Source organism: Pundamilia nyererei, unplaced genomic scaffold (genome assembly GCF_000239375.1).
Source record: "Pundamilia nyererei isolate P.nyererei 1_Seehausen unplaced genomic scaffold, PunNye1.0 scaffold00057, whole genome shotgun sequence".
NCBI classification, from domain to species: Eukaryota; Metazoa; Chordata; class Actinopteri; order Cichliformes; family Cichlidae; genus Pundamilia; species Pundamilia nyererei.
The window spans coordinates 2339262-2350627 of NW_005187458.1; the positions used below are offsets into that span (position 1 = coordinate 2339262).

At 42.2% G+C, this 11366-nt stretch overlaps 1 protein-coding gene across 1 annotated transcript in view; it reads left to right on the forward strand.

Annotated features, from left to right (window-relative positions):
- vcam1b (vascular cell adhesion molecule 1b) overlaps positions 1-11074 on the forward strand; it is a 14227-nt gene extending 3153 nt beyond the window's left edge. The window contains exons 2-10 of the mRNA XM_005734262.2: positions 1127-1429; positions 2364-2669; positions 2751-3008; positions 3095-3361; positions 4018-4296; positions 7105-7407; positions 7494-7766; positions 9184-9444; positions 9571-11074. Coding sequence (XP_005734319.1) covers positions 1127-1429; positions 2364-2669; positions 2751-3008; positions 3095-3361; positions 4018-4296; positions 7105-7407; positions 7494-7766; positions 9184-9444; positions 9571-9731 — 2411 coding nt within the window. The 3' untranslated portion in view covers positions 9732-11074. The remainder of the gene's footprint in view (positions 1-1126; positions 1430-2363; positions 2670-2750; positions 3009-3094; positions 3362-4017; positions 4297-7104; positions 7408-7493; positions 7767-9183; positions 9445-9570) is intronic.
- The last annotated feature ends 292 nt before the right edge of the window (positions 11075-11366 follow it).

Below are 11366 nucleotides of genomic sequence, written 5' to 3' on the forward strand. Positions count from 1 at the left end.
AGGACCAGTTTTGTTATACATGCTTCCTTTAGGCAGTATCATTAGAGAGCATAGCAATAACATTTTCACTGCTATGCAGATGACACCCAGCTCTATCTGTCATTTTTGACCAGGACATGTCCTTCAATGCACATATTAATCAAATATGTAGGACTGCTTTCTTCCATTTGCACAACATCTCTAAAATTAGAAACATCCTGTCTGTGAGTGATGCTGAAAAACTAGTTTGTGAATTTATTACTTTTAGCTGGAACTACTGTAATTCCTTATTATCGGAATGTTTTAAAACTCCCTGAAGAGCTTTCAGTTGATCCAAAATGCTGCAACAAGAGCACTGACAGGGACTAGAAAGAGAGAGCATATTTCTCCTGTATTGGCTTCCCTTCATTGGCTTCCTGTTAAATCCAGAATCAAATTTAAAGTCCTGCTCCTCACGTACAAGGTCTTAAATAATCAGGCCCATCTTATCTTAATGACCTTATAGTACCATATCGCCACATTAGAGCACTTTGTTCTCACACTGCAGGCTTACTTGTGTTTCCCAGAGTAAATTAAAAGTAGAATGGGAGGCAGAGCCTTCAGCTTTCAGGCCCCCCTTCTGTGGAACCAACTCCCAGTTTTGATTCAGGAGACAGGCCCTCACTCTACTTTTAAGATTAGTCTTAAGAATTCTGGTGATTCTGAATCCTCCCTTAGTTATGATGCAATGGGTCTAGGTTTGCTGGGGGCTTCCCATGATATTTCTTCTTCGGTCACCTTTTTTCACTCACAGTGTGTTTATACACCATTTTACATTTAATCATTAGTTATTAAAAATCTCTGGCTCTCTTACAATGTCTTTTGTCCTCTCTTCCTCCCCACAGGTCGTCTAATTATTGAGTCCCCCCCCCCTTTTTGTATTATTGCAGCATCTTTACTTTACAATATAAAGCACCTTGAGGCAACTGTTATTGTGATTTGGCGCTATATATTCATCAGCCTCATTCATACATCATCTGTATTTGAGGCAAAGTTTACCTGAGGTTCAACTCAAGGTTAACAAACTAACTTTTCACTAAACCTGTTTTCTGGAACCTGGCCCAGCGATGTTGTTGCTTTGTATAATTTTTGTTGTTTCCGTCCACAGCTGTGCTCCTGATGTCATCGAAGTACATTTTGGCTCTACGGGTGGACATAACTCCTGAAACCGCTCTGTTCGGTCTGGGTGAGCGTCAGCAGCTGGTCTGCTTGTTTCAGGGCTGTACCACAACGCCAAGTGTTTCCTGGTCCATTCTGGGGGACCGGCCTCTGAGCGGGTCCATCAGCACCAACCAAACTTGTTCTGTGTTGACCTTTGAGCGTGTAAAGATGGAGCATGATGAAGCGATACTGTGTACGGTCAGCTGCAATGGAGACAGGAAACAAGCGAAACGCTCGGTGCAGGTTTACTGTGAGTTACCACTGAAATGCAGCATACATTTGAAACGTTATGTTATATATTTTATTATTGCTCTATTTAAAACAACACGAGTTTAGTGCACTTTTGTAATTTTGCCTCTGTACACATAAAGTAGATTTTAAATCTAAGATCAAGATGAGATCGAAGTGCAGAGTGTGATTAGGAATCACAGAAATGTGGATGAAAACCTTTAGCTGAGAAACAGAGATCTAAGACCCTTGCATCACCAAATACTGTTTCCTCCTCTAATATCCTACGCCTTCATCTTTCATAACCATGTTTACTTTATTTTAAAACACTTGCTGTCACTTTAGGATAATTTTTCAAAGTGCAGGGTAATCCATTAGATTACTTCCGACCCTCCCAAGGCTCACATCACAGAGGAAGAAGAAGAAGTTTGACCTTGTGATACGTAGTTAGATTTGTGAAAGGGTCCATTCTAATCCAAACCGCGATCCTTTCCACACTATACCGAGCCGTTTTGGTTACCAAAATCAAGCGAAAAGGTGAACAAATCTTAGCTTTTAAGTCCTGCAAAAGACTTTAGGGGCTTTCATTCTCTCCCAGCAATATGCTTTTCTAGTGCATCACTTTAATTCTACTACAGCAAACAAAAATCCACTGTAGCAAGTACAATGTAATCCACCTCACGCTGAATCATTATGGACACCAGAATCAGCCTAATCAGTCACCAGCTGGCTGTCTGTGTCGGGGCCCCTGTCTGGCGTTACCTTCATGCCTCACCAGCATCCACGCAGAGAAGTTAGCATTAAAAAAACTGTGTGCTTATGAATTATCCAGACACAAAACCCACATTGGAACCAAACCTAAGGTGCTACAAGTAGAATTGCACAGTTTTTATTTACTATTAGACTGTTGTTGTTATAAGAATTAATGCCTGCCCTCTGTGCCTCTGCTGTTCTAGCCTTCCCGTCGGACCCTGTCATCACAGGCCAGGATAATGTCAAACTGGGGGTAAAGTCCACCCTGACCTGCAAGGCATTTAACATATATCCTGATGAGGAGGTGAACATCACTTGGCACAGTGGGAACACTATCCTGCAGACCACAGTGCAAGATGGTGAATCCGGGGCAGTCCAGTCTGACTACAACTTCACAGCTGAAAACATGGATCAGGGAAGGAATATCACCTGTAGGGTCACACTGAAGCTGAAGGACCTGCCAGATAACAAGAAGACCAGAGAAAGCGCAGTGCCAATAAATGTCTTATGTGAGTCTGGGTTTGGTTCTGAGTCCTCGCGTCTGAGTCTTGTTGTCCGTGTCCTCATAAACCCGACTTCTCTGTCTCCAGATGCTCCTGTCGTGAAGAAGTTGGAGTCTAAGGAAGTTATGGCCGGCTCTCCGCTCACTCTCACCTGTTTGGCAGAGGGAAATCCTGAGCCGACCATCACCTGGAGTTTCAGAACAGCAGATGGCCGAACTCTGCAACGCGGTCAAGGCGGTCAGCTCAACTTCACAGCGGTGGAAGTGTCTGAGGCTGGACGGTACGAGTGTGATGCGCGAAACACGGAAGGAACCCACAGTAGCACCGTGGACGTCACGGTTCACAGTGAGTGATGGTCCGGTTTCACTCTTAGTATGTGCACTTCCTTTAGTTTCAATGAGTCAGTTGTATCCCTTGTGTCTCCCTAACAGGTCCACCCACTAACACCTCCCTCTCTGTAATTCCGGGTGAGGAGGTGGTGGAGGGTCAGCAGGTAACTTTTGTCTGTAGCTCAGAGGGTGCTCCGCTCCCCAGACTGGTGCTGAGCAGGAATGGGACAGAGCTTCAAAGCGTTGACAGAGCGTCCACGATAATCTTCAACCTGTCTTCCGCCCTGCTCGAACACTCTGACGTCTACCAGTGTGATGCCTCTAATCTGTACGGATCCCAGCTGGCCTCCAGCTCCATCACTGTCAGAGGTAGTCTTTCCTCCAGTTTGTATCTTACAAGGTGATCTCAGAAAAACTCTCAAATTTTAATATGAAATGAAATTAATGAAAGTACCTCATGTGAAGGTACTCCTAAATGACCATCATGTGTTGTGATGGACGTCTCTAATCCCATTTCCTGATCCTTCAACCTGCTGTGAATGTTCTTCCTCAGATGTCACACCAGATTATTGCAGACATAAAGCATCATAGATGTCACAATATCTATCTTGCAATACAATTGATATAGTCATCAATTTCATTTGTAATTTTTCAGGTGCAGGTCAAGTGTCTCGTTCCTCCAACATGAGGGTGTAGTAGTAGGAACAGTAATGAGAAGTGTTACATTTCTTATCAAAACATTTCTTGAGTTTGATCTCATAGCCCTGCAGCCACAGAGAAAGGAACCTCTGTAGTAAAGTGGAGGCTTAGCTATAATTATTGATTAAGCTACAATGGACCAGACCCAGTTTAACCACTTTGCAGATTAGTTTGGATCCATGTTTAAAGTGAGAGAAAAACTATTCAAGTTAATGGTGTGAGGGTAAAAAAAAGCCTCTCCTGTAAAAGAGCCTTCACAGACAAGATTAGAATAACTGCTTTCAGTGTGAACATGCAGGATCAGTAAGATGTCTGTGTTCCTCCAGCTCACCCTCTACAGGTCGAGGCGAGTCCTCAGGTCTCTGCAGCGAGAGGTTCAGCTCTGAGTCTGAGCTGCAAGGCCTCCGGCTGTCTGCACACCCCCATCCTCCTCACCTGGTTGAGGAAAGACCAGAACCAGACTGTGCTCCAGACAACCTGGCCGCAGGACGGACTCTCTGTGCTCCATCTGCAGGACCTGGATCTCCAGGATCAGGGTGAATACAGCTGTCAAGCTCAGTGCGAGACCGTCAACAGGAGCAGAAACATTCAAGTCCATGTCTATTGTGAGTCTGACACACCTGATAGCAGTTATAGCCCCGCACTGCCACTTTATTTGGTTTCAAATCACACCTATTAAACCTATTAAGTAGATTTTCATGTTCATTTGAAGAATCCTCTCAAACCATTTAGAGATTGCAGTAGGTGTCGAGTGGGGAGTGGACCCAAATGAAGACACCAGAGACAGAACTAAGCTTAACGTAAAAGCGAGCCTTTATTGATGGCTGAAAAACTGAGCAACAAACAAATGAGACACAACAACTAACCTAACAAAACCTCAACTGGGAAAAGCAACTAAAACCTGAATTCATGACTCTGAAAACAGGATGAACTGGGAACCTAAGGCATGAAACATGAACGTGAAAACGTCAACCAGGAACACTTAAACATGAAATACCTGACTTGACGCTTGCCACACAGGCAACCCGACGAGGAACAATACACACAAAATGTACACGGAGGGTAACGAGGGAACCGCAACTGGAGGGAGACACAGTTGGACCTAATCTGACATAACGAGACAAAGGGGAAGCAAAGCTAGATAAACCGAACAGAGGACAAGGACTATCAAAAAGAAACAGGAACACTGACAGACTCATGACACGCAAGCTTGACATGGTGACTGGGAAGACGAGACAAACTAACCACAGGAGGAGATCAGACGCTGAGGGGAGGAAGATCTAGATACTAAGCAGAAGCCAGAGGATCTAATAAGAGCACTAAAGCACAGGCAAACTAAACATAAACCCCTCAGAGAATCTAATGTAATTTAGAATATCCTATTGCACAGTCCAAAAACATAAACACCGGGTCACTGACAGTAGGAATTGTACTGCAAAATATATGATAAAGACTCTTTAATAATTGTTAATTATTAGATTAACAATGAGAGGAAAAGAGGAAGTTAGAGGAATTTAAAGATAAATGAAAAGGATTTGTTGTTGTTTTTGGGTGTTTTTTTTTACACTGTTTAGTGTCTGACTTATGTCCTCATATTTTAAGAGTTTTATGTACTAAAAACTTGAAGCGAAACCTTTACAAGTAAAGCCGAACAGCACAAGCAGGAAAGAACTTCTAAAACACAAGATAATGCGATGTTTGTCAGTTTTATTCCCAGCAGTCTCACACAACAGGAGTCAGACATTCAATAATCTCAGAGGTGCAATCAAAAGATGAACTGCTCATAACAGACATGAGGCTTAGTAATGTTTGCACAGATGTCCTGACGCCGAGCTGCTCATCAGTGTGGGGGTAGAGCTGCACACCACTGCTTTCACTGGTTTGGCGATAAAGAGCAGACCATGCCCCGACAAACATCGCCGTTTTCATGACTGATCAGTTAACCTAGATCAGGCTTTCTAGATTTTTCTCCAAAGTCAGTGTGTTTTTATAAAACAAATAACTGTGTTTCACCGGATCACATCAGAGCTAAAAAGCAGCTCCAAGAGAAACTGCAGTGACTAACAATTACTAACACGCTCGTGATCTGAGAGCCACAAACAGAGGCTCATTTTAAAAGGTTTGTTGACCGTCAGATCTGAGCAGAAGAAGATGAACTCCAACGCTGTCAGGAAATGACAACATGGGGGAAAGAAGCCAAACACTCGCCCATGCACTCATCTTTACCCCCCTACCACTTCAACAAAGACTGAAAACATGCAAAATCCTCCCACACAGAAAGGAGGCGAGGACTCAGTGTTTCTGACAGTTACATCCACACTTGGAATATCTGTTAGAGTGCATGACCTCGTTACGGCACTGGACAAGAAGCAGGAAAATGACCATAACTTAACCATCCTCATCAAGTTGCTGAAAGTCTTCCAAGTCACTTAAGGTTGCTCGGCTCTCCATTCACGGACTTTTACATTCTAGTTGTTAAACTTGCTTTTCAATGACAAAGATTTTAGAGATGCAGTTGTTTGTTGCATGCCTCGTGTGTTCCAAATATTTTCATACTTTGTTACTAGGTTTTTAAAGTCAGAGTTCTTACTTTGATCTCGGAAATCTGGAAAAGAAATTTCCATAGTTGCAGTTCGTTCGTCTTCCATAGTTTAGAGTCCAGTGGTTGTTGTATTTTCAGAGTTTACAGTGTTCCCTGCTTTTGCAGGTGTTGAAAACGATTCAGTGGAACCAAAATTGTTTTTGAGAATCATAAAAGGACTCATTTAGGTTTCAGAAGTTCATTTAAAGAGGTTTTTGAGGTATTTCAGGGGAATCTAGTATTCTTTAAAGAGTTTTTAAAGCTTTGAGATTTCAGTGATCCCATTTCAAAGGTTTTAAATGGGATCTGTGAGTTTATAGGATATTAAGGAAGTTTGGTGCTTTGTTAGGCCTGAAGAGCTCTCGATGAGGTGAATGAGGAGGTTTTAGATGAACATATTTTATTGGTTGAAATTGTATTAGATTAGCAGTCCAATTTTCTTTAACAGTTTCTTTAAAAAGCCGTGCATATATTGAAGGAAAGGGTCTCGCTAGGATTCAGGGTCCTTGAATCTGCTGGAATCAGTACTGAGATTTTGCAGGTCTTTCTCGTGGTCTTAGAGTTCTGTGGTGGGGGGCTGTTTTGAATATAAAAATTTCAGATCATGAATCCCAACTATGATTCACCGCTTTAAATTCCAAAATATCAGAAAAACCTAAAAAACTTTACTTTTGATGTCTGTTGACTTTGATGAAAAATGTTTCTTATGTATAATTAGCCATCAATTGATGTTTAAATCTTTGGAAGCCGATTCTTATTGGCACAATTTCTGTATTTTCACACTCCCGAATCATCATTAGCTACTTACTTCTCTCTCTCTCTCTCTCTCCAGCGTTTCCATTTGATCCCGTACTGGAGAATCCTGGCCCAGTCCTGCTGGGTGAAGAAGCAGTCTTCCGCTGTGATGTCATTAATGTCTTCTGGGCTAATCAGCTGAGGATTCAGTGGCTTTTGGGAAACAAAACGGTGGCGAAAAAGTCGTTCAGTTTCTCCAGTGTTTTACAGAACGTCTCTTTTAGTCTCCATCACCGGGTTGACGAGGATCATCAGGTGCTGACCTGCAGAGCAGACCTACTGCAAGAAGGCGGAGACTTGTGGAGGTCCAAGAGGACCAGCATCCATCTGCAGGTCCACTGTAAGTGTTTGTTTTTATGTTTTTTCTGCAGCTCTCATGTTTTTCAGATCCAGCTTTATTAAACTCCTGATCTAATTCTTTTTCAGATCCTCCGAGGAATACATCACTGTTAATTAGGCCAGACGAGGAGCTGGTGGAGGGTCGTCACGTGACCTTTAGCTGTCTCTCAGATGGAGCTCCGGCCCCAGCACTGGTGCTGAGCAGAAACGGGATGGAGCTTCAAAGAATCAAACCAGCCACCTCATCACCACTGACCTTCACCTTCTCCCCCATCCTCCTGGAACACTCTGACCTTTACCGGTGTGAAGCATCCAACAAGTATGGATCTGAAGTGGCTTCTCACTCCATCACTGTCAAAGGTCAGATCATTAATAATAATTATAACGGGCTTCTTTTTGTTTTTGTTTTTTTCTCTGACAGTTGTAATCAGAAGCCAGAGACAGAAATAAACTTCCGGCATTACAGTGGAGTCATTAGTTCAGAACTTTAGCTGCCAGGCTCAGTGCCGCCATGCATTCAAGGATGAAAACTCAGTATAAGTTAAAGCGTTTTGCTGCTGTGGTTTTCCTAAGAGGGCCATCAAGTGAAAGAGGTTGAAATACATTGAATAATGCAAAAGTGAATCTTATGAAAGCAGACATTCTGATCATTTCTTTACCAAACATTCAAAACTTCTCTGTCTGCTCTTGCGTCAGAGCTGATCCAGGTTGTGACAGGCATAAAAATAGATTCATGTCCGTGGGCCTTCTAAACCCAACTGGTTAAAAATAACCATATTTATAGAAAAGGCCCCATGAGCTGTAAGTGAAACAGTGAGGAGTAGATGACCTACTAAATGATGAAACGCAAAGAAGCAAAACGTGAAAGAATGTTTAGTATCAAACTGGCACTGTTTGTTTTTCCTGTGGCAGGGCTCTCCGCTATCAGGTGATGATGTGTTGGTTAGAGGTGTGACAGAAGGTCAGCAGGTTCGGCTGAGCTGCTTTCACACGCTTTTCACGTTCACTGTATGACCCTCTTTCCACTGAGATTCAGGTTACACGTCCTTATGTTAAAAGAGGACGGGGTTAGTTTAAACAGATATGAGGAAATTGTTGTTGTGATTTGATGCTAAATAAATAAAATTGAATTGGTCAAACTATGACTGAAGTGTTTCTGGAAAATCAACAGAGAATGAACTTGCAGCGACGTCTACAGAATGCACTGTAAAATCAGCAAAATACACTGTAAACCAGATGAATAAACTATAAGAACCAGCAACACAGTGTAGCCCAAGTGTACTGTGGTTTATGCTCAAAGCATGATTTTACTACATTAAAGATAGTACTGTACCTATAGCTATAGATGCTGAGTTGCATGGGGATTTGAGGTAGATAGTATTCTTAGAGTTTATAGGATAAAGTGCATTATGAGTATATGGATATCAGTTGCTTGTGGTCTAAAGTGCTTTGATTGGACAGTAAGACTGGGAAAGTACTATGCAAATGTACCTTGCTATAGCTGGATGTGCATCTTACCAAGGATGTTGCTACAGTTAGTTACAAACCACAAAATCAAAAAGTACAATCAGTACAGCGATGTTATTAGTAATTTGTAAACTGTAATATATATTGTATGAACACAATATATTAGTTAGAACAAAGCTAAACTCCCCAAAATGACAAGTTTCTCAGTTGGGTCTTTTCACATTTCCTGCAAAAGTAGTTGTACAACAACAACAACAACAACGACAACAACAAAAAGGAAGATCTAATTTTAATCTGTTTTCTTATCCAGCTCCTCCGAGGAACACCACAGTCCACATCCTGCCGTCTACAGTGGTCCAGGAGGGGCAAAATGTCACTGTCTGCTGCCAAACCATCAGTTTCCCACCGTCAGCTGTGATGCTCAAGAAAATGACCAATGGCACAGAGCTCTATTCTACTAATGGAACTTTCCTACTGGTCAATCTCACAGCCAAAGACTCGGGGTTATACCAGGTCAACGTGACCAATGACCTTGGGTACCAAGTCAAAATCTTCAGCATCAGTGTCAGAGGTCAGTAAAATTAGTTTGAATTTTATTATTCCCTTTAAGTTAAAATGCTCAAGTTTGATTTGAACATATGTTACCCACAGCAGTTCTGTAAACAGTTTCACAAAACTGCCCTATTTTCTTGTGCAGAGAGAAGTACCAAGCTTCCACCCAGTTTCAGCGTCATCATCATCCCAGCTGTCTGCATCGCCACTGTTCTAGCAGCTTCCGCTCTGTTCCTCGACTACGTGAGGAGATCCAGGAAGAAAGGCTTTTATCAACTGCCCCAGTCTGCTCCACCTTCAGCCTGAGGCCAACCCTGGCCTAAAAGGCCCCTGGTTCATGCAGCTACCAAGTGTGTAGCGTCAACACATCTGAATCTATGGCTGTCAGATTTTTTTAAAAATGTGACTACCATGTGCATGTGGCTGCTGCAGGACAATCTCTCAGTATGACCGATGACTTTTATTTCAACACGTGCTTTGTGCTTTTAAACACACGGCTTTGATATTCATAGGTGTGACCATGTTGTCCCAGCAATAAGCGGCTAACAAATGACATAATGATTTTCAGTATCCAGGAACATGTGGCTATATTGTCTTTCCGTGTGGTTAACACGTTCCATCACATGGCTACACGTCACATGTAACTGCCAACTCTGCAGATGCGTTTTACAGTTCATGGCCCAATCACATCCCATTGTATGGCTACTGCTTTGTGACATGTGGTTATGTAACATGTGAATTAGACATGCTGATGTGTGGCCACCACTTCTAATAAGGCGTTGTGTGCTAACCATCTCCAATTATGTGGTTACCCCATCTTGACCTATAGCTAGCATTTCCTAAAATGTGACTACTACCTCTTAACGTTTAACTACCACTTCTCACAATCCCAACATGGTATAAGCCTCCCAATACAACCTCATATCCCAACAGGAATTGCCATACAGTTATCTTCCATTTGCCAAAAGCAGGCGTGTATCACGGCATGTGATAATATCAAACCCTATCCTATCCTGTCGTATCCTGTCACATCTTATCCTTGGTTATTGTGACATGGGAATTCTACCTCCTGATATACAGTTTAAATATTTCAACATGTGGCTTGCTATCTGTTCACACATGAAGCTAATTTTGTCCAACATGTGACAAAACTACCCAGAAACCTCTCCCAAGTTCATGGCTGCCAAATTTTAAAATGTGGCTGTTCTCCCAGCAAGTTACCAACATCCATGGCACTAATCAACATGTGACTACAAGAGTCCAGCTTGAAAAATAAACACTACCTATGGCTCAATAATCTTATATGCAATAATGTTCACTGTCAGCTTTCAGCAGCATTTTATTCTCTTATCAGGGTCAGCTGAGTTAGTGACTTTTCAGTGACTGTGAACATTCCTCTCAGTGAGAGCTACTCAGCTTAAAGATTTGTGGAAAGCAAAGATGTTGCTCAACTTGTTAACGGAGACTTTCTGGCTGACACCATATGGCTGAACTCTTCCAGAAAGTCTTCAGTCTCCTCCGAACTCTCGCCGTGGTACTGCTGCACACTTGGTGTGATGTGGAATTATCTGCAGAGTTATTAGAGATGATATGTAAATATGTGTACAGTTTCTTTTTGCTTGCTTTCAATAAAGATATTTATGTCTTTATTTATTATCACAGGCTTTTTGAAATTTCAGTGTGCGGGATTTCCCCGGGAATTCCCTGTAAGTGGCGAGCTTTCGCTTTTATTTCTGTTAGATTCGGTGTTTACTGGAATCCTTGGCATTGACTCAGCTATTACCATGGTGACGGCTGAGCTGCATTTCAGTCATTTCAGCTCGCCAGCCTCTAAACCCAAAATTAAATAAACACTGTCTGTTTTTCTCTTTCCTTACTGCTCATTCACAAGAAAGATCTGGCCAAGAAAGAAATTCTCACCAAACTCCCCACACACAAACT